Source organism: Tyto alba, unplaced genomic scaffold (assembly GCF_018691265.1).
Source record: "Tyto alba isolate M040663 unplaced genomic scaffold, T.alba_DEE_v4.0 Super-Scaffold_19, whole genome shotgun sequence".
Classification (NCBI taxonomy): Eukaryota; Metazoa; Chordata; class Aves; order Strigiformes; family Tytonidae; genus Tyto; species Tyto alba.
In genome coordinates, this window is record NW_024881281.1 from 1,815,234 (window position 1) to 1,842,275 (window position 27,042).

The 27,042-nt window shown below is 51.3% G+C and overlaps 1 protein-coding gene across 19 annotated transcripts in view; it reads left to right on the forward strand.

Moving 5' to 3' along the window:
• Window positions 1-27,042, forward strand: part of MSI2 (musashi RNA binding protein 2) — a 256,287-nt gene that overhangs the window by 138,305 nt on the left and 90,940 nt on the right. For all 19 annotated transcript variants that reach the window (XM_042791795.1, XM_042791800.1, XM_042791808.1 and 16 more), the window contains one exon: window positions 15,291-15,339. In XM_042791795.1, the coding sequence (XP_042647729.1) occupies window positions 15,291-15,339 (49 nt within the window). The remainder of the gene's footprint in view (window positions 1-15,290; window positions 15,340-27,042) is intronic.

A 27,042-nucleotide genomic window follows, 5' to 3' on the forward strand; every position in this document is an offset into this window, starting at 1 on the left:
GTGCCAGAGACAGCCAGGGCGAGGAGCTGGTGCTCGGGTGGAAGCAAGCTGCCTCTGTCACTTTTGATATCTTCTGTTTTTCGTATGCAGAAACACAAAGCACAATTAGAATACAGTTATATATCCTCATAGTTATTAAAGCTTGGATTAACATGACATAAAGTTTTGTCTGGGGAGCCTTTTGCTATGGCTCAGGGAGCATTTTTGTGTGACAGTAATAGGCTACAGTTAATATACTTGAATGATATCAGAATCTGTGTAATAAGACAGAACAAAGGGGTTTTATTTGAAGCTGAATTATAAAGGTGGAATTATCATTGTGAACAATCCACTGAGATTGCAGCTTAATTATTGTATCTCGTGTTATTTCGGCATAATAAAGTGTAGTCAGTGAAGCAGTTAAAAAAAAAAGTATATATATATACGCATCTCAGAAGGACATCTTGTCAGTCATGTGGGATTGATGTGTGGACCTGTCACCTTATTCTTAACACCAAAATCCTCTCTTTGCCCGTTTTTGGCCGTTTGTTTGATTTACCGAGCCTGTTTGCCATGATTCAAGAGCCTCTTGTAACACTTCTAGGTGAAATTCATCACTGGGACATAATCCATTCAAATAGCTTTTGGGCAAGAAATAAAAAGTGTTTGAAGCCAAGAGGTTTCAAGCAAAATATTCCGAGGTGGCGGCTGGGCCGTGTTGGGGAAGACAGGGGAGGGCTTCATTGTTCTCCAGGGCTTTGGGGAGAAAAAGGAGTGAAAAGGTGGGCGCGTCCCCTCGGATCGTGTTTTCCCGGCCGTGGGTGAGTGGGCGCAGGTCTCTGCAGCGAGGTGTGAGGCTGCTGCCCTGGGCACTGGTGGGGGGGCCCTGCGGGCTGGGGGGCTCTGGGGAAGCGAGCAGAAAGGGCACACGTGCCGTGTATGTGTGTGTGTGTGTGTGTGTGTGTGCACGCGTGCATGTGCCCACGCACAGGTGGAAGCAGCAGCTTTGGGAAACCCTTGCAAATATGTGTTGTTTTGGGAAACCCTTGCAAATATGCATTGTTTTGGGAAACCCTTGCAAATACGTGTTGTTTTGGGAAACCCTTGCAAATACGCGTTGTTTTGGGAAGCCCTTGCAAAAATAAGCCATCCTTTTTTAAAAAAAATAAATCAGACCAAAATGTGAAAAGAGGCAGTGTGTTTTGCATTAAAGCCACGTGTTTGCCGTTGTTTACTGTGTGTTTACTCCATGTTTACTATTTCAGGAAAGAGGGTGCCTCGTTTTGTGGGTAGTGCGGCGGGGTTCGGGTCAGGTGTTTGGGTTCTCTTTCTGGTTTTAGCCCTGGTCGGCGTCGAGGGGCTGGGGCAGGTTCCCCTACACGCCGTCGGTCTCCCCGTACCCGGGAGGGATGCGGTGCTTCGAGGAGGGGACAGCAGAGCCACCTCCGTGTCCCCTGGGAAAACATGCCACGAAAGTGCCCCTTATGGTACTGGTTATAGCAGTTCTTGAGGAGAGAGGATGGCACCTGTGGCCAGCCGCTGTTTTAATGGCTGAAATTGTCTTTTCCCTGCTGACGGGGGGCTCCTGCTCAGCCTGGTCCTGGCGGTGCCTGCCCGGCCGGGGAGCCTTTGCTCGGTGGCTTTTTGGCCATTTTCCCAAGTGGGGCATTATTTAACCATCTTACATTTGTACTGAAAGTGAACTCTCTGCCTGCGCCTCGAATCCCTGTTGGATGGATAATAAGGATGGATAATAAGGATGGAGGAGGATCCTTTTTAAAATTTTCTTTTATAGACTGAAGAAAATAATTTTTTTCACAGAAATCATTTTGATGATTTAAGTAGCTGCAGGAGGTTGAATGGTTTCAGTGTGGTTTTAAACAAAAAAAAACCCAAACCCCTACAACAGAAAATACTGTTTTTTTCTGCAGTAGGCTTTAAGAGTAGTAACATAGTTCCAGAAATCTGGGTACGGTGATTATGCCTGTAATCCCCGTGCTGTCCAGGGGTAATTAAAAATTGCAGCTGAACCTTGATTTCAAATGACTGGGTGAGGCTCTGTCAAACTGATGAGCGCTTGCGTTGTTGACACGTGTAAAACTCAATTTACCCACCAATAACCGCAGTTCATGGGCATTAAATCTCTCTCCAAACAATATGACACTGGGGCACAGCGGGATGCGCTGGCGTTCGAGGGGCTGGGAGAGGGGCTGAGGTGTGAGCGGCGCTGTGCCGAGCCGCAGCCAGCGCCTCTAATTGCTTTCTTTTTAATATTGTATTCAGCCTTAATAGCCTGTTCTCCTGGTAGATTGCCTTTCCCAGCATTTATTACAGCACGCTTAGGAGCCTGGCTGGGGAGTGGGAAGGGGTGGAGCTGAAGGGAATAAAATCAAGGTGGTACTTTAAAAATCCATCCCGACAGCCCAAACTAGTGTTCCCGTCTGAGCTCCCTGATTGTGCTCAAATTAAAGGGGGCCAGGCTGCAGCCAGCGGCCCGAGGTCCTGAGTGATCAAAACGGCCTTTTGTGACCGGGGCTCCTCATTCTGCAAAGCCCTGGGGCCAGCGAGCAGGCGGGGTGGTGGGTTATTGCCAGGCTGCGGTGATTACGGCCAAGGGTTACTGGTAACGATGCTTTTCTGGGGTGAATGGGCTTAAAAGACGTTCCCACAAAAGGTCTTTGGGCTTCTGGCTTCTCATCAAGACTGGCTGGAATATTCTGAGAGGGGTGAAGGAAGAGTCTGAACCCGCAAACAGCACAAAGCAGAGCTCCTGCTTAATTTATGTCGTTTCTCCTCTAGAAGTTGGGCGACGTGCCGCAGGGCGAGCGCTGCAGGGATGTGGCCGGGGCAATCCGTGCTCCCCCGCTCGGGCTGTTTCAGGGCCGGGGCAGAGCTCTTGCCTTTCCAAGCAGATCGTGAAAGCAAAGCCAGGGACTCGGCTTCTCCCGTTTCTACCGCTGATTTGTGACAATGGGAAAATGACTTTTGCTTCCTGTGCGCCGCCGGAGCAGGCGGCGTGTCGCGGTGCGTGTGGGAGGAATGGGGGGGCTCTGATCCAACAGCTGGGAAAAAAAAGTCATAAATCATCAGTGTAATGAGTCTGGTCTGGGTATGGTTCTCTGAATCCCCACCTTGTCAGCAGCCTGCGCAGGGGGGAAGGACTTGGGAGCTCGCCCAGCTCCCTCCCTCTCTCTGCCGCGAAGCCCGGGGGTAGAGAGGGGACTTGGACCCCAGAGCCGGCAATTTGGCACCTTTCTGGAGTGCAGCAGCGTGCAGCACTTGTTACAGCAAGGGGCTGGGCTGCGAGTGTTTTTTCTGTAAATTAAAAAATCCCTCAATAAGCTGTGTTTGATTTGGGGTTGAAGGGCAAAGGAGGGGAGAGTTCTGCCTCGAAAAAAATAGCCCTGGAAAAAATATTCTTCAATATGCAAGTCAGTATATGAAAAGAACAACAAAAGGAAAAAGGATCTAGCAGGAAATAAAATGAAACTTTTTTTTTTCATTACAGTCAAGGGAAACTTAGATGAGTTTTTCTTTGCTAATAAACTACACTGTTTCATTTTGCAGCTGAGCCTTTTGCTGAAGCTGACTGTGGCAGTTGTCCATACTTTTTTTTTTTTTTTTTTTTTTTTCCTTCTCCCCAAACTCTGGGCAATAAAAAAAGCCCTTCATGCATCAGGAAACAGTAATGCAATACTTGTCTTATCTTCACACTTATTCAGCAGGTATTTACAAAAGGGCAGCAGGAAGCTCTTTAAACTGGATCCTGCTACTTTGCTCAGGATGTCTCTTAATCAGATCTGTTTACCTGTGTCAGTCCTAGGCTGGAATTGTACTGCAAAGGCATCTGTAAAAAAAAAAAAAAAAACCCTGGTTGCTTGTGAATAGAGTATTTCTCAATATACTCTGTAACAAGGCAAGGCTGTGAGCTAGTTTTTACTGTATGGCTTAAGGGCACTGAATGAAACCCCACAGGTTATTATGGTCTGTTCAGCGGGTAAAGAAGAGCTATGCTGTAATGCTGTGTGTTTGTACTGCCCAATGTGAGAGAGAGGTGTGTGATGGGGTTATTTCTCTGCAGGCTTTGCCGCTGGGTGAACAGGAACTTCTTCTGTGCTCAGGGTAATGTGATAAGGCAGGGACGCGGCGAGTCGTGGTGTGCTGAGCAGGGGGTCCCCTAGGGCTCGGTTCCAGAAAGTGCTTCGAAGGAAAGTGTGCAAAGGCTGCTGTTGCCTTCAGAACCCACGTCTTGGAAGGACTGAGTTGGACTTAACCGTGTGCTTGAAATCGAGCCACACTTAACAGTAGCTTCCCTTTATTAGGAGCTGTCCCCGAAATAGTCACGGCGTGGTTCGGGGTGCGGTGTGTTGTACTTTGGCGTTCAGAGAGATGGTTTCTGATGCTCTTTCTGGCATGTGGCTTTTAACGGTCTCTCTGCATCTTGGTGTTGGGCAGGTTGGTCGGTAGTAAACAAACCAGCTGCTCCTGCTTTAGTGTTGCATCGATAGGGAAAATGCTGGGTTTGGAAAGAAAAAGACTTTGCCCTGTATATAGCACGCTTCATCCACGGACCTGCAAGCGCTCCACAAACGTTTGGAGCTCCTTCTCCGCTGAAAAAGGTTGTAGTCTTACTCATTGTGGGGGTCGCTGGAGCCAGCTTCCCCGTGGAGCCCCAGAGGAGGCTGGATGCTGCCCCAAGCGGAGGGCTGGTCGGGGAGCTGGACCCTGAGCTCTGTCTGGCTCGTGTACGCTCGGAGCTGCGTGCGGGGAGTCAGATTCAAGCTCCCAGGCCTCCGGGGAGCAGGCGAAGGCGTCTGCCCGAGGGGTGTTTGCTGCACGGTTTGGTGGTGGCCCGAAACAGGCCCTTGCATAATTTTTGATGGGTTGGTCACCGTACACTTTAACAGCTTCTTTTTTTCAGGAAAAGTACTAATTCAGACATCCTCTCTCTGCCCGTACGGAGCGTCGCAGCAGGGTGGTGGGCTGCTGGGTGGCTCACGGGGAGGGTGGCACTTGAGGAGGTGTCCGGGTCTGAGCCACCTTGGGCTTTAACTGGCTCCACAGCTGTAAAACCCGAGTTTCTTGTGTGGAAAATGCCGTGCGCCCTCTGGGCCTGGGAGCTGCATCCTGTGGCTGCAGCGAAGCAAACAGAGGTAGGCAGAGTTTGAGCTGCTGCTGTAATTACATTAAATGCAAACATCCCTCTTGCTGCAGCCCAGACAGGAGGACAGATGTTTATGGTGGCTTTTCAGGTGGTGGTATTGCTCAGGATGGCGTAGAGCCCGTCAGGAGAGCAGGGGATGCACGCCAGCTGGCCGTGTGCGGACACACGCCTTCCCCAGGAGCTGCCTCGCCTCCGGATGGAGTTTTCAGCAGTCCCATGGTTTCCAAAATCTGCGCCGGCCAGGCCTAAAGGGCAGCACCTCTTAACTATTGTTTGGAAAAGAAAACAGATTGCAACTTTGCAGTGCTAATATGCAAACGAGCACTGTGAAGGGAGGAAGAATTATTTCTGCTGACGGCAGCTAATGTTCCGTGAAAGTAAAATCACGAACCGCTCTTGCACCTGGCTTGCTGAAATGCTGAAGGAGCAATGTTCCTCCGGGGCTGCCGCGGTGGCATCGCCTCCGCGCTGCGGGCGGGGAGGAGAGCGGCCCGGGCCCTGCCCTGCGGCACCTTCCGGGGCCTCTCTCCGGGTGGGGGGGCTCGGCCTGAGGGCACCTGAGGGAGTGAAGGAGCTGAGCTGAACTTCAGTGTTGTCGGCTCGTGTGGTTGTGCCGTGACTCTTGTGATATTTGATATATTTAAGCTGCAGTTTGAGTGATGTGCTTGCGTGGAGCTCTCGGCATTTGCTTTCGAAAGAGCAAAAGTTCCCCTGTGTTTCAGCAGCAGAAGCTTCAGCACGTAAACCCTAATGGCTCCCATGTGAGCGCCAAAAAGTGTATTTTAAGATTGTCGTGCATACATTTAAAAAGTACCGTTCGTGTGTGTTTGTCTTACTTTTTTATCTGGTGATTACTTCTTCAGGCAGCCAGCGAGGGGACAGGGCTGGAGCAGGACAGACGGAGCTCGGGTTCTTCATTCGTTTGTGGATCTTGCAGGAAACACTTACCAGAAGTTACTCACTTGTTGGGGAAGTTTGTAGAAAGTAATGCGTGATACGTGCATACGCATGTGCACGTGTACAGGGAGACAGGACACCTTGAATAAATAGATAGACAAGGGTGCGGGTGGGAGATCGGTCTGACGCTGGCAGGGAACCGAAGGCAAAGATTTCCGGGGTCGCGGCTGGCTCTGGGGCCACATACGGGTCACTTAACATGCCTGTAGCCTAATTTTCCTTCTAGTCCCACCCTCTTCCATGTCTATTAGATGGGTAAAACACAAAGATGTTTTGAGGCAGGGTGAATTAAATGTTTGTAAGAGAGTTTGGAGGTTCTCCAGCAGATGTTTTGAACTAGATTCTGTACTTAACTCTCTGGCGAAGGGCGGCAGCGGGAGCTCCGTGATTTAACACTGGCTTCAGACTGAACGAGATCTGAATGTGCTGCTTCTCTTGCTTTTTAACGCCTACTAAGATGGGTTTAGCTGTTGACATATATTTTAAAGTTACCAATCGCTCCCAGTCTCAGACTATAGCATGGACCACCTTTGATCAAAGAAGAAATTTCTGTGGCACCGATTTCCGACAGAAATGTAGATTGGAGTTTTATTATAGAAGTGATGGAGCTGCTGCTCTAATTCACAAATAGGTTTTGTTAACCAAATGCTACAGCTCTGTGTAAACATGCGTATCATGTGGCATTAGGTCAGGCTGCTTCCAGAAACGAGCGTGGGTGTCTGCTTTCTGTCCTGTGTTAGGTGAGCGTCTGCTTTTTTTTTTTTTTTTTTAAAGAAAGCGGCTTGCCTAGGGTGGGGGCTGTGATGGCGTGTGTGGCGGCAGACATCCGAAACGCTGGAGGGGAAAGAGGGGAGCGGCTCTGCCCCCAGAGACCTACCCCCAGGAGCTGGGGGTCCTCCCGCTGCTGTCCCCCATGTCCCCATTCTCTGGCTCCAGCTGCAGATTTGGGCTGCCCTCACCTCAAATCCCATCCGTGGGCAAAACCCCACCGGTGCGGGACTGGTTTTAGTTGGTGCGGCACATCCCCGGGGCCAAACTGGGGCGATGGCCTCTCTTGCTTTACTTACATGGCATTTGTCATCTCTGTCACCATCCAGAGATACATCAGGTGTCCCCAGAGGCCACCGTGGCCGTGAGCCACCGGGCAATGCCACTTCTCTGCCCGTTCTCAGCAAAACACGCTGCTCTTCTGCAGCGAGATTGGAAGTTGGGTGGTGCAAATCTGCATCGGTGCAGGGCTGTGAGTAGCACGGCATCTAGCAAGTTGTTCTTAGCTCAGGTTCTCGCGCGGGGTGGTCGTGCGTACCCTCTGGACCCGCGTCCGTCGGGATCTCAGAGCACTGAACTGCGGCTGGGCCGGGCTGGGAGCGGGGCGGGAGGATCGGGGACGGCTCCTGGGAGCTCCCCGAGACGCGCCCTCGGTGTCGGCTCCTCTGACTCTTTCATTCCGTTTCAGAAATGCAGCGCTGGAACCTATTTTCCCGTCAAGCTAAGGAGACCCAGGGGAGAGCTGCCTGTGCGCTGGCAGGCATAAATTGTTCTGGGCAATTAGACCTGGCTGCAGGACTTGATTGCGGAGATCGGATCCAGCCCAAGGCTTGCTTTGCTCTGCCTCTGTAAAAGCACGGCAAACACATACGTGCCCTGCGGCCAAGGGGAGGGTAGCACCGTGATGGTCTTGCTTGGTGCTCTGTGTCACTCTTGTCTTCAGCTTGATTTGCACTGGCAAAACCTGGTGTTAGAGGGGCTGGGAGGTGGGGCCCACCTCACCCCAGTGAGGAGCTGCTAATGCTGCCCGCGAGAGTGCTTTGTTCTGCATCCCTGTTTTGTTGCAGGAACCCCTGTGCCTCTCAGTCCTTTCGGAGGAATGTCCCTGGGCGTTCATACCATGCAGCCGCTCTGCTGGGTGGAGGTCGTTACCAGCCCGAGCTGACGTTACACCACCCTGCTGCCACTGGCCTTGCTCCTTTTTCTTCCTTTTTCTCACCTCCTCCTCTGGCCCTGTAGTGGCACAGCAGCCCCTGATGCCGAAGAACGAACTGTCTTTAGGTTTCAGAGTTGCTTGTTCGTTGTTTAGGGTTGTTGGATTGGGTTTTTTGTTTGGTTTTGTTTGGTTTTGGTTTGGTTTTTTTCTCAAGAACCTTGACTTGCCAGTTGGTGGTGTTAGCTAATGTGTGCTGGAAATCTGATGGGGACAAGGGAAGTTCTTAGCCAAGACAGCAGGTCAAAGGAAAACTCCGAGTCCTTGCAGAGTCTATAACTTGATCTGAGCGTGGCCAAGAGCCTTGCTTTCATCAATACTTTGTATTATTAATGCCAGAGAAGGAATTCATGAGAAATTGTCTATGGAGTCGTATTTAATTTGTCCTGCTGTGGAAAGCTGTTTTTTTCTGGAGAGCATTAGTCATTCTTACATCCCCCTTGGTAGAGTAAGCGCTGAGCAGCATGTTGGTGTTTTGCAGGAGCATTTTGAAGTCCAAGAGTAGCCACTGTGCTTTTTGGCAAGCATTTGGGATGCTCTTTGCCATGTCACGGCTGGTGAGCAAGCCCTGAGATTAACGTGATTGAATGACTGTTTTAATTTCAGCCCTGATGGAGCAAAATTAGTTACAATGATATGTGTGTGTTGAATAAAATTGTAGTTTTATTAGCTATAATTGCTGAAGAAGACTTTTTAAAGACTCGACTGCTGGGGGGAAAAATTGCTAGCACTGGAATTTGTTCTTGCACAGTATGGCATTGATTATTATCCCGGTGCATAATCTGTCAGTGCTCGGTTGGCAAGTCGTCGCTGCGAAAGGCGAGGAAGCGCTCGGTGAGGGACCTCCCCGTGCGTCCCCACCCCCCCCGGGGAGCATCCCCCCACCCAAACCCGAACCCTGCCTGATGCTGTCCCCACGCCGCGGGACGCCGGGGCGGCCGGGGGGAGCTGTAGCTTCAGGAGGGTTCGTGCGTTCAGCCCCGGAGGTCTCCGCTTGGCTCCCGGGGGCGAAGGCAGCGGGGGGGCTGGGGGTGGAACAGGGATGGGGGGCCAGGAGCCCGGGGCTCGCAGTGGCCGTGGTGCTGGGACCCGGTGCTGCAACCGCGCCCGGGCGATGCCGGGGGGGCCTTTGGACAGAGCAGGAGCCGCCCCGGGAGGAGGGGGCCCTGCTTGACAGAAGGAGGGGGAAAGGTTAAAATATTTGTTTCTTTGTTTAATTCCATTGTAATCAAACCCAGAGGCCTGGCGTGGGGGAACCGTTTTTTCTAACTGTCTGGCATGCGATATGCATTTGTCTTAATTTATGTGGGGGGAGGTTGTAAATCTGCACAAGCACGTTGCTGGCGCTTAGATTTCACATGCGCATTTAAAATAATAGCACCTGACAGTTTACTAGCAGCTAAGAGGTTTTTCTGCTTCAGAAAGCAAAATATTGGAAGAGTTGTGCAGCGTGTATAAATAATTTGAGGAATTAGACCAGAATATCCAGCACACTTTCTTTCCTTGGGAGAGCAGAAAAAGTGATAGACCTGTAAAGCTTACAAGTCAGGGATCAGAGAAAGTAGAAACACAACCCAGCTGCGTGTAGCTGAATGTCATCCTTTTGTAATTTCTTTTCTTTCAGAACCCAATCCAAACTGCCACAGTGTTCGATTACAGTGCGTTATTTCATTTGTCTGCCTTAATTCTGCTTTACCTTGAAGGGATGGAGAACATAGCACCAAATCTGCAAGGGAGTGTTGGAAACAAAGAGCCCCTCCATCCCCGGGGGGGGCACCGGGGGGCGGGAAATGAGGAGCATCTCAGCCTGGTCTGGACGTGTCAAACTCAGGTTTTGCATCAGGAAAAACTTTTCCTGGGCTGGCTGAGGAGGAGTGTGAGGCATAAAGACTGCTCTGTGTCCATCCGGTGTAGTTACGGAAGTTGGTAGTTTCCCCGTGGAGATTTTACTCAGTGAGAAAACTTTATTCAAATGGGAAAAAAAACCAAACCAAAACAAAACAAAAACTTGGAGGTGTGAAACTGTGGCTGTTGTTACTCCTGGGTGCCCGTGCAGGCATGCTGTAAGGACGCGCCAGCTTTCCAAGCCGGGTGTACGTGGAGCACCTCTTGGGTTTGCCAGTCGGTGCAGACGTCGTGCCGTTGTAGAAATACAAGACCAGATGTGAGATTTTCCCAGAAAACATCCCGGTTTGGGCATCGTGGCTTCTGGCAGCAGCACCGGGCCCCCTGCTCTGCCCTCCAGGAGCTCGCTGGACCCCGGCTGGCCTCCGCCCGGGGCTCGGCCCCTTCCTCGGGCTGGCGCCAGGTTTGAGCATCCCGGGCTGCGCAGGGCTGCCTCCTGGAGAAGAGAGGAGAGGGAAATCCTGGAGAGGAAAGCGGGAGGAATGAATGGAGAATATTGTGTGTTCTTGTGCCGGGCTAGATCAGTTGCATTAAATTCAGAGCCTTTCTGGGTACAATTAATAGTCATTTTATTTAGGTCACCCTGGTTTTGTTGCTTTGAATGTATGCCTCCATTAAAGTGGAAGAAAATCAAATACATTTATCTCTGTGGAGCCTTTTGTGAACTGGTTGGGCATATTTTAAATAACCCTGGGAACTGTTAGGATTATTAAAGCCTTTGGCTCCTCCAGTTTTTTTTCTTTCCTCCCATTCTCCCCTATTCCTCCTTCCAGGCAGTGAGTAATGAAGTGGTATAGCCCTTCCTTTTCTCAGAGCCCCAAGTGGATTGAAAAGAGAAAAAAAAAAGAAAAGTTAAATAAACTAAAGCCCATTAGTTAGGCTTTATGTAAGAAACCGGGTCTGAATTGGATATATGTATGGGGTACGCTGGGACAGAGGAGAAGTCTGTTGGGCCCAAGTGTCGGTTTGTAACTGGTATTATCTGGCAAGTCGTCTTTTCTTCTTTTTTTTATTTACCTTAAGTGCTAAGACTGTTTGTTTCGTAGTACACCTTCATCTGCTGCCCGGAATTAGTTCAGATTAATCAGCTCCTTCAAGCCTCCGCACTGAGCCATACTACGTCTGAGAAAAGGTGGGGATGGCTGGGTGGCCAGGCGCTGCCGGGGCGGGGGGCAGCTCGCACCCGAACTGGGGACGTTCGGCTCCGTACCGGTGTGGTGGCTGCTGCTGGGCCCCCAGCACGCGCTTACTGGAGGCCGCCCGCGGGGCTGAGCCGGCGCCGGGTCACCGGCCAAGCCTTGCAGGTGGCAACTGCATCTTCCAGCCCCGGAAAAAAACTTGCTTCTCTTTCCTGAGCGAGGTGCTAGTTGCATGGGTGGAGACCTGGCAAACTTGCAGTTCGAGCATCTTTAAAACACTGGGCGAGCAAGGGAGCCTGCGCCTGGAGGAGGGGGTTAACTTTTGGACAGTCACGGCTCCTGAATGTACTTGAGTTTAGTCTGTGGGTTGGGTTTTTGTTGGTTTGTGGTTTTTTTTTTTTTTCTTCCCCTGAAATGGGGATCAATTTGCTTACTACAGGGTTTACTGCCGGTTACCTTGACTGTGTCCCTTATTTCTCCTCGATGAAAACTTGAACAAGCCACTTGTGTTTGATTCACAGAGAACCGTGAGAAACGGGCTGTGTGTGTGAGGCAGTGTGGTTTTCTCATTCTATTCAGCCCTTTGTATATTCAAATTCTTCTAGTTTCAGTTCTTGCTGTTCTGCCAGATTTCCATACCATTGATGGGTTTTCTGAATTAATAAGTTTCTTTCTCCCCCTCCCTCCCATACCCTCGCCACCTTTTTGCAACTGGTGAAAAGTTTTTCTAAGCGCGCTGCCCTCTCCATATTGATTTTCTTCTCTTGCTTGTCTAACCAGCTCTTAGATGTTTTATTTTGCAAAGCGTTAATAGAATTTTCCTTTTGCCATTGCACTTTTATCTATTCAGGAGGTTTCAAGAAGTCTCATTGTGTCACCGGACTATGGAGGAAAGAGGCTATTCTTCTGTTACAATGGCTGCCCTAAAAAATAACGCAGGGTGGGGTAAACTCAGAAAGGGCAGAGACGGAGATAAAATGTTCTGACCTTAGGAAACAGAAAAGATAACCAATTAGACATTGTTGAAAGAGCACCAGCTGGCTTAAAGAACACCCCACTGATTATTTTTTCTTAAAGGCATGCTTGGTCCACATCTGAAACTCAGCTGCAGAGCCGCTTCCCCCTGCTTCGCAGGTTTTTAGGTTTGGGCTGTCGGGGCTGACCCTCTCCTGGGTAGCTGGGTGCCCGGTGTGGATCCCAGAAGTGGCTGCCACTGCTCGGAGGGAGGGAGCACCCACCCCCGGGGTGTCTGTGCTCTTTGGGGTCCCAGCCAGCACGGTGGAAATCGCCTGGATTAGCCCATGCGGGCTGCGTTTGTTACTGCTAATAAGGATTTATTTGCATAAAAAAAAGATCTCAGCCAAGATCATCGTTGCAGCAAAGCGGGGGCCTTGGTACCCGCGGCCCAAAGCGCTGCTTGCCCAGAGGATGCGTATCTGGTGGGCGAGAGGACGGGCCGCGTTGTGCCAGGGGGGAGAGAAGGAACAAAAGGGCAGATCCCCAGCACGAGCAGGAGCTGTACCCGGAGCCCCTCGCCCCGCCAGTTGCCCGTTCGGGTGCCAGGACCCGTCCCTTCTCCCTCATGGCTGAGCAGGATGCGGCTCCACGAGCGCTTCGTGCCCGCGGTGGTGCTGCCGGCCGCAGCCGAGGCCAAGACGGGGGGTTTGCACCCCGGAGCTCGGGCTTCAGCCGGCTGGGAGGCTTCGGGCCGAGGCACGGCCATGCTAAAGTGAGGTCAGAGATGCCCTGTGCCCCATCTGCTTTCTCTTCTCCCCCTAAGAGCCATGCACGCGGCCTTTTTAAAGTCCCCAGAAAGTCCTGGCGGGAGGAGGTGCCCTTTGGAAATGCCAGGCCTCGCGGTGCGGATCCAGCCAGGAGAGCGGCAGCCCCGGGGTCGGGGGGCGGGGGACCTCCCTGGGCTGCTGGGGTCTGGGCCGCCGGGGGTCCAAGGACCCCTCTGGGCTTTGCTGGGGGATTTGGGGCGGAGAGGTTACGTTGGAAGAGTTGCACCTTAAAGCTTCTGCCGCGGCGGTTGGCGTGGGGACAGAAGGGCGGTCAGCACGCTCGCGCGGGCCGAGGCGGAGGAAGGCAGCGATGCTTTAGGAAACAGCATTAGGTGCGACATGTAATTTTTGGTTCCAGTGAGGCCAAGACCTGTGAGAATGAAAAATAAAGATTGCTGTGCAAATGTAACCCCAAAGCAGAGATAAGCGGTGGCGGTGGGGTGAGGGGCAGCTCTGTCCTTATCTGCTTTCTGATATTACTCATACTTGCGAATTTCCTTCCTTGGAGTGAGGAAAGACAGCAGGACAAATGGCTCTGTGCTTAATGTAGTTGGGATTTTTCGGTGCATCAGCATCTTTAGATCTCATTCAAGATGGGTATCAAGGAGGCATGCTGTTCTCCTCCATCTCAAGACATTGCTAACTCATTTTACAAACCGCTTTGTAAAAGTTGAGAACAGGTTAACGGGAGACGGGTTTTTAGACGAGTTTAGGCATAGTGTAAAGTTTTACTGCACTGTATTTTTTTACTGTATCCTGGAACGTATTTCAGTCCCATGGTTAAGAGAGGTTCAAGCCATGTTTTTACCAACTTCGCAAAATATGTCTCCGCCAAGCCAAGACTGAGATTGTAATTCCGCACAGAAGTAAGCTTGGTGTGTGCTCCCCTGCATAAGAGGACTACAGTCAAACTGTACTCCCTGAACCGTGAATTTTATCCAGGAGAGAGCTTTCAAATCCTGCCGCAATTCCAGGATCACATCAAGGCAGCAGAAGCTGGCGGGGCTACCAGAAGTGGTCCCACCTTCCCAGGGGGTGCTGCCTCTCCGCCCTCTGCAGCGTCCTGTCCCTTGCGTTGGCACAAGCCTTGGGTTGACCGTGCTGGGAAACTGGTCTGGCTTAAAACTAACCTGGAAGAGCCAATGTGGTTCATCTGAACCTGGAGCGGTTCCGTGGCCGGATCTGCTGTGCAGAAAGGGAGAGCTCGGCACGAAGCGGGCGCAGGCAGTTGAGCTGGAAGGTGGAGCCTTTGGTGGCACTGCGTAAGGCGAAGGGAGCATGTAACTGCATTGTAAGTCACCTAAAATAAAGGTTTTATAGAAAGCCAGAATAGAAGAACTTGGACGTATTATGAAAATTACAGGGGAAAAAAAACAACCAAACAAACAAAAAACCCCCAAACCCACCCCTACAGACAAGCAGTGGTGTCCTTTAAAGAATAAAACCTTTTCTTTAAAAATCCTCTCCCTTCCTGCAATGTCTTCTGCAATTTAGCCGTAATACAGGTTTTTTTATCAGCCCCTAATTTACAACAGGGAATAGCAAGTCTGTAATTTCTTTTCAGAAAGATTGCCCAGGACATTTCCTGCAGCAAGACCGACCTGCCCCAGCTCCTGCAGCCTCTGAGCAACAGTTTAAAATGTGATAATGCTGGAAAATAAACCCCAGCACAACATCCTTCTAAAATAAGTGTAAAATTTTAGGTGTGGCTGCACAGATTAAATGGAGGTGGAATAAATCATGCAAATAGTAATGAAAGTTGAAAGCAATTTGGTTGCACTTCAATACGTTTCATCAGTCATCTCTCTTCTGAAGTGGAAATGCCAAGCCTGATGCGAATTAAACTTTCTCCCCCCTCCCTTTCCCCTCTTTCCTCTAGCCTTTCAAAAGCCCTTTTGAAAGCCTCTGAATACCTTTCTTGGCTGACCAGATTTTACCCTGCTCATACTTCTTGAAACCTCCTAATTCTAAACCAAGACAGTGACTCTAATTTGGAGAAGTCATGGGATTGATTTGCATCCATAATTCCTCTCTTGGCCCTTCCTTATCTCCCTACAAAAGGGAAAAGAGGCTGAGATGAGGCACAGCCAGGGACCGACGAGGGGTGGAAAAGCTCCTTAGATATTTGGCTTTTTAGGGCAACAAAACTTTTAATGTTAGCTTTTCTGCTTTAGGATCAAATGTGAGCTAGGATGGGGGTTGAAAGCAGCAGATTTCCCAAAGGGAGAGCTGACTGAGCAAATCCAAGATCTGATGCAGCGTTTGTACCCGAGCTGAGGCTGCTCCTGCCTTTGTCTCCCCTTCCCAGTCTGTCTGTTGTGTCTTTGCAACCCGTGCAGCCGCTGTGTTAAAGCCCGAATCTCCCCTCTTGTGTCTTGCAGGTAGAGGACGCCATGCTTATGTTTGACAAGACGACCAACAGGCATAGAGGTAAGAGAGAACGGGAGCTGAGGCATGACTTTGTGACAGCTTCTGCACGGTGAGCACAGCCAAAAATCAGTGTCAACGTGATGACCCGGTGGCCAAATCCGGTGGTGCGAAATCCCCCTGTCCTGCAGGTGTTGCAGAGGAGGGGCTGTTTGGCCTGTAGTGCCACGTCATGTGGATTCTCTTATTAGAGAAGACTTTCCTGCTCAGTCTAATGACTTCTCTTTGGGAGAACCATTCTCAGGCTCCGTGGGGTCCCTGGAGATAATAAAGCTCTGGGAGCTGTGTGTGGTGAAGCTGCAGGGAAGCAGAGGGTTTGTACCAAGGTGGCTAGTGTTCGGTTAAGCTGAGGCACTGGGAAATGAAGGTGCTAAATCCCTCTGCTGGGGATTCCAGCATGTTGGAGTTTTGAAGCCGAGGGCTGCTCGTCCTCCAGTGATGGTAGCTCAGAATAACCAGGATCTCCAGAAGAGGAATTTCCCCTCCACATATTTTACAAGAGAGACGAGGTTTCATCATTGCTTGTGCAGTTCGGTGAGAACGAGCTGAGGATTATTTTCAATGTTATGGCCATTCCTTTCAGTGGAAATAAATGATGCTCCTCTGTCTCTCGGCGAGTGGTTCACGTTATCGCTGCAGCAGAGACGCTGAGCTCCAGGCAGAGAGCAGCCTGGCAGCCTCTCCCTTCAGCCCAGCTAAACATACCTGGGCTCTCACAGCGGCACCAGGAACTGCCCTGGGGACGGGCTCTGAGACCCTCTTTCCTCATCTCCAAACGAGATGGATTTCACGCCACCAGCGTCCCCGCTTTAACACGGCCCGTGTTTGGAGGCAGCGCAGGAGGCCGGCGCAGTTTGTGGCTTCTGCCCCCGTACGACAGCGGGGACGTGTAGCCCCGTGGTTTGTCGTTTGCCCTTCACCCTCCAGCTTCTTTGTGGGGGCTCTCATGGTTGATACGGTTATTGTCTCAGCCCCGCGGGGCGGTGTGCGTAGCCGGTTTGTTCAGGGAGGCTGCCAGGAGGTGTAAAGGAGCCTGCGCCCGGCCGGGGAGCGGGGAGAGCCCTGGGCAGGGGAGAGGGGAGCAGCCCAGAGTGTCCGGCCGCTGCCGCTTCGCCCCGTCTTCATCTCCATGGCAGGGTCAGAAGAGCTGACCTCCCAGCGCTCTCCGAATTATTCACTGCTCTGATATTTACCTTAACAAGCAACTTAGCGCGTGGGGATGGCTGGGTGAGTCAGGCAAACCTCCAGGATAGCATTCCCTCCCGCCCAGGCACCAATCCCTCTCTGAACTCAGGGATTGTAACACCCTGGAAAATTCAGCAGCAGCGAGCAAAAGCCTTGCTTGAGAAGATAAGCTCTTCAGAGCCAGGGAAGGCATGTGAACAGCCAGTGCCCGTCGGTTTTGTAACAGGAACCTAGTGTTCAAAACTCTTACATAGTTTGGAAAGTTCAACCCCTGACAACGTCCTTTTATGTCCAGGGAATTTTCCATCCTTTTCTTTGCAACCACCCTTAAACGGGCCATAAATACCCTTCTCCGTTCAGCATCTCAGCATGTTGTTTGCTGCATTTAAAGAGCTGCGTTATGTGGTGCCTTTGTGCTGGGCCCACGGGCACCGCGTCCCTGCTCTGCCGGCAGCTGGGGGGGCTCTGGTCCCAGCAGGGCACGTACTCAGCAGATTTGGCCCCCCTGAATGCATTTCAGCAAGTCTTCTGCCTGCTTCCGTTTGTATCCCGTGTTTCCTTCTCTTCACCTGTTTCTTAACCTGGCGAGTTTACGCGGTGTGCATCGGTTAGGCTGGCAGCCCATCCAGGTGCTCGTCTCCGTGCTCTGTCCTTTTGAGGCTTTTGCAGCCCCAATTTGCCAGTCCCTGACCTGCGGTTTCTGTCTCGGCCTCCCTCACCCCGCAGAGCTGGTCTCTGCCATCCCTGTCCGAGGGGCTGGAGGCACGTGGATATCTCATCCTGGGGGGCGTCAGCCTGTCCTGCAGCCGGGCTGGGTGGCCCCAGCAGCTGCCTCATCCCCGGGTGAGGGCTCTGCTCCAGACACAGCGGGGAGAAAGCCTCCACTTGCTAAAACATCCCAAATCCTGGAGTTTTGTTCCCGTCGAGGCTCTTGGCTGTGCCTGCGGTGAGCTCTGTTCCTGCCCACCGAGCTCCCTGATGATCCTCTTCAACAGCTTGTGCCCGCCTTGCCTGGGCTCCGCTGCCAGCGTGGGCAGGAGGCTCTGCGGGGACGTTGAAAATTGAGCAACGGTGTGTTAGTCCTTCCTTTGCTTCCCGCCAGCAAGACGCTCGTCTCTTCCCCGTGCGCCTCAAGGTGATCCCTCCGTCGTCCCCGCCGGCGGCACTGTGCTGCCGTCAGCGCTTCCCAAGGCCCGAGGGCACCGGAAAATGTCGGTGTTCGTGCTCTGCCAGTGCCGAGCTCTGCTCTGACAGCTCCAGGTCAGCTTTTCTGGGCTCTCAGGGGAAGCTGGAGTAGTGCGCTGGGGAGCCCTGCTACCAGGCGTGAACCTGAGCGGGGAGCCCCGGAGGATGGATTCCCCTTTCAGAAGCATCTTTCCGCTGCCTTATCTGGAGAAAAGGCCCGTAACTGCTCAAGTGGAGGGCTGCGGGTGTAGGGCGCGCCTTAGCCGTCATGAAACCTTTCGGTTTTTCCACAAAGGGCTTTTTGCCCCACGACACGTGTTGAAGGCGACAGGCAACAGGTCCTCCTTTTTTATTTTTTTTCCCCCAGGAATTCTGTGAATTTCTTTCATAGTTTTTTTTTTTTGTTTGGTTTGGGTTTTTTTGTTGTTGTTGTTTTTGTTTTGTTTTTTTTTTAATGGCCTGCTTTTTCCACACGCAACATTTCTCTTTGCGTTAGCATCCCTGTCTAAGCTCCCAGACGAGATCTAAGGTCTTTACCTTTGCCAAGCACAAGTAGAAGGAAGAAACAAGTGTAAAAGGCAGAGTAGAGTCATCTTCATCTTCATGCTTGAATTTATTCATTTTTTTCTGACATTTTTCCTTCTGCACAGGTAGCTACCACTAATCAGGCTAATAAACTGGCTAGTGGGCTGTTGTGATGAAGCGAGCTCTGCTGCATCGATCGTTTAGAAAATCACCCCAGATTTTACAAATTGTGACATTCTGATTGCGTTGGAAATGTTTAAAATGCAGTAGCATGCAGCAACAGTGTTAATGGCAATGCTTAAAACCACTTGCGGGTTGCAATCTGTATCTTCAAATTAGTCAAGGGAAAGAGAAATGGCAGATAAAATATCCGTTGTGGTTTACTGTAGTTAGTCTATGCCTAGAATAATCAGCGTAGGCAAGGGAAAGGCAAAGTATTAAAATTCACTCCCTACTGCTAGGAAGCGAGATAAATTTCCTTGCAAGCAAATTGAGAGTATTTGTTGACATAATTCTGGCACGTGTGCGTTACTCGTGTGTGCGTATTCCGGTAGCGTGTAACTCGCCCGCGCGCGGCACTGGACCAACACCGGTTAGTTAGTGGAAATGCACAGATTGAACCGGGCATCGCAGGAGGGATTTTCAGAACTGCTCGTGTTTGAACAGTTTTATTAATACCTTGGGAAGGCTTGAAGACCTCACCCAAAATAAAACCTAATGCCTTGCCAATGGAGCACGTAACTTTTATAACATTAAAAATGTCATCAAGCTAACCGTGTCGTTGCCTCTGCTGGTGTCTTTTTTAACGTCCAGCTATCCCTGGATGTTCCCTAAGGAAAATAAGACTCAGAGCTATTGCATTTCATGCCTGTCTGGCTAGCTGTACTACAGGCAGGCTGCAAAATCTGTGACCTTTTAATTGAAGGAGTGGCTAATTTCTGGAGTATTCAAAAAAGGTAGAACAATCCCTATCCTCACTGGGATGCAGTGTCTTCTTGCAAGGGTTCTTCTGGCTTGGCCACTTCGTTGTGATAGTGGGCACGTGGTGAATCAGCTCTTAAAAGGCAAATATCTCTGGGTCAGCTTAGTTCAGATGCCATTTCTTCCTGGAAAGAAAGTGTTGGTAATCCTCTGTTTCTGTACTTTACTTTTTGCTCTTCTGTATAGGGAGCAAAACCACACTCGATGTCTCCAAACAATCTGGAAGATCACTTCCTTCACTGCCTGAAGTTTCATAGAGCTGAAAATCACTGGGTCAGTCTTGAAAGGATTTAGTAATTGGAAAGAGAAAAAAAAAAAAAAAAAAAACAAACAAAAAAACCCCAGAGGGTGGTGTTATTTTGTTATCCTTGGGAAATGCAGATAAAATCTGGCCTTCAGCATTAGTTATTGATCTTTGGGGTGGGAGGGAGCCTGGCGGGGTGATGATGTCCTTCGAACTTCATTATGGTGGGGAGCTCCCGAAAGCCGGAGCTGGACGGGGCGGCTGCTTTGTCCTTGTGCTCTGCTCGTGCCGGGCGATCCCCGGAGCCGGGCAGCCGCTCAGCGCTCCCCGGGCTCTGCACGTCCCGTGGGAAGGGGAATGCAGTGGAGGGGCTCCTGATAGATTTAACTCCCCTGTCCTTCCGCGACTCAAGCCTGAGGGTAGAGATGAGTCAGGAGGTGGTGGCGTATCGGTTACTCATCGTGATGGGATGCTCCTGGTCACAGCCTCAAACGTTCTCCGCCAGCCTGGACCTGTTTTGTGGTCGCCTGTAGCCACTGGCTGCTCCAGAGCTGTCCAGGGCGTGCATCACGGCAGCCCCACGTCTTGAACATGCAAAACGACAAAGATTTCAAGTGATTGAATCCCCCAAGCTGTAATTGCCGGTATTGAATGTAATACTATATGTTTTTCAAAGCCATGCAGCCCCCAGAGTTATTTTCATATCAATTAATTCTCTCACATGGTGAGGAATGGCAGGGGAGAGAGGAGGGAAGTGACAGCATGTGATTTGGACTTGTTTAATCTTAAAACTCAACAAAATTAAAGGCAGGCGTTCCGCGCCGTACAAGCAATATCCCGTGCGTGAGGGGTTAAAGCCTCTCCAAAAGACAGGCGTTGGTTGTGGAGGAGCTTTGAAATGGCTTGGATTTTTGCAGTTGTTGCCCCCCACCTCCTGTTGCTTCCCGTGTCGTCCCCCCCCCCGGGCAGCATTGCAGCAGCTTGGGGTTGGATCCAAAATCCAAAACCGCCGAATTTGGGCTGGAAAGATCTGTGCACCCCGGGGCCCCGCGCGGGAGCCGGGGGGGTCGTGCTTCGGGTTCCCGCTGTCTCCCTCTCCCAGATTTCAGGGCGTAAAAGTAATTGTCCAGGTGGAAGCGGTTGGCGTAATGGTTGTGTTTATTGGAAGAGACAGGAGTGATGTTGTTAGTGAGATATCGTCTGTGCCTCGGCGAAGGATGCTGCTTTCCTTAGAAGAAAAATAGCCCTTTGTATTCTGTCCGGCTGCCAAAACCTCAGTTTTGTAGTTGACCTCTGAAGTTATAATTGACATTTTTATAGATGAGATATAAATATAATTAAGAGTCGCTGCAATTATTTGTTTATTGCCATCTCCCTCAAGTAAGGCAAGGTCATGTGCATTTAAAAATACATCCCCAGGCAGTTTTGAGTAAAGGGTATTTAAAATATATAGAAATAATTGCCTAATTTGGTCATTTTCAGCATAGCCTTTCTTGGCAGCAGTCTGGTGATAGTACGGAGCGTTTTGAGGACAGCTCGGAGGGAACCTTTCATCTGCTCACAGAGTCTTGCTTTTAGAAGGATGGGGCTAAAGGGAGAGCTGCCGTTTGACCGGTAGGATTTTGGAAAAGCATCCACAAACACGGTGGTGGTATTATTTTAGAGTATAAAGTGCTTTAAGGGCTGCGGATGAAAAGTGTGACATAAGATATAAACAGAGGCAGTATTATTGTTATTGCTTTCCTAGATGAGACGGGCTTTTATTCCCTTGTCAGTTGTATCACTTCATAAATGGGACTCCAGAGAGTGCAGTTGTTTGGAGGGAAGCGCTCGCTCCGCTCGGCCTCCCCACTCCCTCGCCGGTGAAATTCATCCCCGGGACCTGGGGTTTGCAACACCAAGAGAGACTTTAACCCTTGACGCATAGAGACGCAGAGCCTTTATCTTCTGCCAAAGGCACGGAGGATCCGAGGGAGGAGTAGCTGCAGGCAGGGGCGTTTAAAGTGACTTTTAAGCAAATATTTGCTTCAAAACTTCACAGGAGGGCTGTGAAGATTCATTAGTTAATATTATTTACCATTTACAGACCTATCAGTGAAAGCGGTGATGGCTGAGCGATAATACCGTCAGTCATACCTATCTATTTAGATTGCAGCTATGACATGTGCCATATTAATATTTTATATGTGTAGGTTTTTAATATTACATCCTCACTCATAAATATTCATGTCAGAAAACACATTAGCGGCTGCGGTGCTGAAGAGCAATATTCCCATCTCCCTGCTCCGTGTCGTGGGTTCGCCTCCATCCCGGGTGGAACCAAGGTAGGAGTTGGGCTGGCTCCCGGGGCCGGGTGGCCACGACCCACCAGTTTCCCATTTGGCAGCAATTTCTCCTCCTGGGCCTCCACGTCAGGGCGGGTGGGTGTTATCCCCCCCACCCCGGGCCAGGGTGACAGCACTGCCGGGGGGGGGGTGGCTTTCGCGCGGTGGCCCCGCGCTCGCCAGGCTCGGTGCTGCTCCCTCCTTCGGTGTTAATAAACACAAACCGAAAAGGAAAAGCTGCCAATTCTTGGATCCGTCTCCCTTGTCTTTTAATTTCCTGGCCAGCACCTACTGCTGCTGCATCAAGGCACCTTACGTGAAGTGTAGAAATAAAGGCATTCGAGCCAGTATGAGCCCTGCGTCCCAGTAGGCTCCGTTTCAGAATAGCAAATAAGGCTCCTGGCCACGCTTTTCAAGGCGATTATTGAACGTCTCGGGTGGTTACAGTCATTCTGCCCCCAGCCTCATGCTGGATAACGCCACCTGAGGCTTGGAATAATTGCCCAGCTATGTACTGTCTGTCATACCTTATTGCTTAATTTTATAGCAGTAATGAAAATTACATCCAGAGGAGGAGAAAGAGCAAACAGCTGCACTGGCCGGGACGCACCGGAGGAATAGATCTGTGCAAATGCTTTCTCTAAAGAAGGGGAGAGACTCAGCTTGCCAGCAGCACTGGGGAGATGGCTTGACATTTTTATTTTCTTGTTTAACAAACAAATGCAACGATAATAATAAGAAAAAAAATCCCTCCAACCTCCAGCAAAGGTTGCAAACACAGCCCGACGATTAGTTTGGAAGTCTCCAGTTACACAATCAGACTTTAAGGTAAATATCAACTTAAAAGTATATTGTAAAGGACAGTAGGTTTGTAAAACTCATTTGTATCTTGTCTCCACGGCCAACGTGTGTAAACAAATTATTTCGTTCCCTCTCCCCAAAGGGAGAGCCCTACACAGCCAGACCTTTTTGACCTTTGTAATTTATCCAACCTCCTTTCGACGAGCCCTAATACAGGCAGTACCCGAGGAGATGCTGGGGGGGGGGGCTCGGTCCTGGGCACCCCCCCGACAGCCAGCGCTGGGTCACTGCGGGCTCTGCAGAGTGGGTGCCGGAGGCAAAGCCCTGCCCTCATCCCCGTGATGGAGAAACGGCTGCAGGAAGGGAGGGTCAGAGCCAGCGCGTAAAACTTGCAAGGAGGAAGAGGTGTGCAGGAGGAAATTTGGCGTTTTCTGTGGCACCTGTGTACAGAAGGTAGTAAATAGCTTCTCAGATAGCGGTTAAGCTTTTCGAGATACAATAAATGATGGTTTTGCAGATCACCAGAGGCCGGTATCCAGGCGCCTCGCGTGGGGAAGCAGAGATGCAGGAAGTTGGGAGATGGCCGAGTTGGTCCCGCAGAAGGGACGTGCGTGGTGCCCAGGGTTAGACGTCGGCAGGAATCTGGGCATTTCCTTCCCGTCGAACTGCGGTTAGCGGTCCCTGGCAAAAAGAAAAATCTTCCCGTTCCCTCGGTGCTGACCAGTGTCAGCAACTTCACGCGGTTAGACTGCAGTCCTGTTGGAGGGTGCAAAGTCAGTCAGCGGAGCCTTTCTCATCTCTGAAAGGTTCTGCAGGAAACGTGAAGCAAAAGTTGTGCAAATATGTAAGAACTTTTTTAAAATTCTGATAACGGCTCAGTTGCACTTGCAGAAAGTCAGTATGTGTGAGCTCTGCTGGGATGAGCGCTTGTGTTAGAAACAACGTCATCTTCCCGGCTGAAACTGCGTTGAGAAGACACTGAGGTCATTTTAATACGACTTCAGCGTGCCATCTTTATTGTCACTGCTGAGCAGCCAGTTTGAGTGACAGATAAATTAGCAAAAATCCTGATGATCTGTGGATGGAAAGAAACCCTAAATGCCATGAATAAGTTCTTGCTTATGAATCTACTCAGCTGATGAAACCAAAACCCTTTTGCTTCCCAGAATGCGGGAACGAAGTGATTAGCAGGTAGTGCTTCAAGTCTTGTGGGACTATTTGAAAATGTTAATTGAGGAAAGGCCAGAAACAGGAGGAGAACAAAATGCAACATTTACATAGACGGGCAATCCTAATACAATGAGCAGAATTAAAATCAGTGCGGTGACCTTGAGAAAACAGGCAGCTACCTGCAGCATGCCCGTGCCCAAAAATGTGATAGGAAAAGACCGAGACGCACTGCGCCGCTGTCGCTCCCTGGGGTGTTGTTTTTTTCTCCCCGTGGATTGCTGAAAGCAGACTGGGCGAGTCCTCTCAAATATGCATGGAGAGGGAGGGTTGCTTTTGATTTTGTTTTGCATCTGCGCTTTGTAGCTGCCGGGTGTGCTAATAAAGCTTGCGGGGAAGGTGAGGAGGATGTTCCCAGCAGCCTGAAGAGGCTGAGGATGGCGAGCCGAAGCCCTTTGGTGTCCCAGAAAAGGGGCTGGTTTGCCTCCCTCGGCCCAGTGCAGCCCCCGGAGTGAATCACCTCCGGCAGCTGCCACCCCAGGCCCCGGATGCTGCTGAAGCCTTTAATTTTACAAGGTCGTTGCCATAGATAAGGCCTCCTGGTGATCTGTTTGTTTAAACAGCTAACACATCCCCTACCCTCCCAAATCTTGCGACTCAGCAGAAATGTGGGTTGCATGAACGGTGCTGGTGGCGCAAGGGAAGGCTTTTACCCTGCGAGCCTCCTGTTCGAGCGGGCTCTGCCGTGCCAACTCCGCTCTGTCCTCGCCATCCCCGCCTGCGATTCTGCTTTTCCGGGCATTTATTTTTAAGTGTTGCTATTTCGGGTGCTGGTCTGAGCTGGAGGGTGCATCCGCGCCGGTCCGTGAGCGTGTGCTCCTGCTTTGCGGGGCTGTGCTCGAGCGTGGGGCTGACCCGGGCCCCGCTCTGTGCCCGGGGAGCAGGAATCGCTCCCCGGGGTTGTTTTTGCCAGGCAAAAGCTTCGAGTGACTCTGCTGCTGAAGGAGGGCTTGGCAATGGGGTGCGTAAATGGAAACACTGCTACCCTGCAATTAACGGTTTACAGCTCTTGCATGGATACATTCCACCTAATCAATCCTCTTGTATTAGCAAATTAGAAGCTGTTAAAATTACTAGCTTAGCTACCTAAAATGTGTGCTGCAGCAGCACTGTGTCTGGTCTCGGGGCAGGTCCCGCTGTGCCTTCCTCGCCTCCTGCTCCAGCTTTCACCAGCCGCCGTTTTCGCCCCTCTCCCCCCTCGCATGCCTTCGGCTGCCCCTGCCCCTTTGCCCTCTCGCTCCCCGAAGCGTTTGCAGCTCGACCCGCTGCGCGCCCGTGATCCTTTTCTGCCTGATTTCGGTGGCCGCGGAGCCGGGGGCATCCCAGCTCCATCCCGGGGATCTTGGTGCACCCGAGCCCGGCGTCCCACGGGAGCCACCTCGCGCTGGTGGGGCGTGCGGGAGGCAGCAGCCCTCGGGGCGGGCGGTGATTTTGCAGGGGAGGCTGTCCAGGATTTCACAGCTGGGAATATTCTTGGAGAGCGGGCCAAGAAAGCCCGGTGCTTTTCTCTGCTTTCCTCTGATCCAGCCGTAGTTTTGCGCTGCGCCGGAGCAAGGCTCTGCGGGTGTTTGGTGCTCCCGGAGAGCCCGCTGACTCCTGCGAGTGGGAGAAGCCCCTTGCAGTTCTCCGCAGTGTGTCCTCGGGCTCTGCAGCCGGTGGGGACGCCGCGTCCCTGCCCTGTGTCACCGTGGTGGTTCGCAGGGGTGGCCTGAGACACGCAGAGGGTTTGGGTCCTGCCGCTCCTCGCACAGAGCCCCGCAGCGGTCGGCAGCTTTTGGCGCGAGGCTCCGCTGCCTCCGTGCCCGCAGCGTTTCAGGGCCACGTCCGCCAAAGAGACAGAGAAAATTGGAAGCCCTGAACCGGAGTGAGAGCCAAGTTCCTGCCCTGGGAATCGAACAAATAGGAGCCGCAAGGGCAAACGGTTTGCTGCTGTAAATCTTTGTGTCTCTGCTGGCTTCGGTGAGCCCTTGGCACAAAGCTGCCGGCGAAGGACGGAGCGCCCTGGCTCGCGGCGACGGCGTTGCGTTCGGCTCCCGGTTGGTGAGTGAGAAACAGCACCAGTTGCTGGGCTGGGCCTGAGCTCGGCTTTGCCCTTTGCTTGACGGGCTCCTTCCCCCTTCTTGGCCCAAGGGGCAAGGATGGATTTGTGTAACCCCATCTTCACCTCCCCACCGGCAGCAAGGGAAGAACAAAATGTTCCTAAAAAGAGTGATTCTTCCACCACTTCATCTTCCCCTTCTTTCCTCCCTGCCGATGAGACCCTTGCTTCCCCACCCATCCCGGGATCCAGAGCTCGTGGTGGCAGGCGCAGCCTCCCGAGTGATGCACAGGGATTGCACAGAGTTTGCACAGGGTCCACGCCGTTCCGCACAGCACCCTCTTACCTGTGCTTGATAGCGGTTTTCCCAGAACGTTTTGGCTGAAGATTTCTTCAAATAGGTTGATTAATATGTCCTGGCAAGGAGGGATTTTGCTTGTTCTGTATGGGGTTTGTATGGACAAGCTGAAGTAAGAACATCTGGCACTTTTTTCTGCTGGATCCAATAGAGTAAGTTGAAAACCAGCTTCTTTCAGAAGACTGCAGATCGGCGGATTTGGGTTGTGGTTTTTTTCTTTCAAATTTATTGAGTGTTTTCTGGACCAGAAAGAGTACTTTCAACTAATGTAACAGTTCGCAGGTTATTCTCCATTTTAAAACACAGCTTCATCATTTCTCCGCTTTGGAAGAAGACCAGGAGGGAACAGATACAATGCTACTAACCCTACGCAGCCCTCCCTTGAGTGATTTCAAAGCTCTTTGCAGACATCTAGTGAATTAAACCTTGTAATGTCCCAGTGAAACCGGTAAGGGGAGGGGATCGGGGGCACGGCGGGGAGAACGGACTCACCCACGGCTCTGCCGATGCTGAGCGTGGGGCCTGGTCTCTGACCACCTCTCCATGTTTACTCTTAGTGGGACCGTCACCAGCCCTGGTGTAAGTCACCGGCGAGTTGTGTGGTCGGCTTCAGTCGCAGCGAAGCTCTGGCGATGGAAACCGTCCTCCTCCTCCATTGCACGAGTCACACGTGAACACACGTGTTCAGCGGCGCACTCAGAATTAGGGCAGGATCCGTAGGGAGAAGCCTGGGGAGAGAACGTGCTTTAAACATCAGTGTCGTGACAAATATTCCCCCGTCAGCTCGCAGGAAGTTCGGATGAGCTAAAACCACTTAAAAGCATTGGAGGAGGGTTTG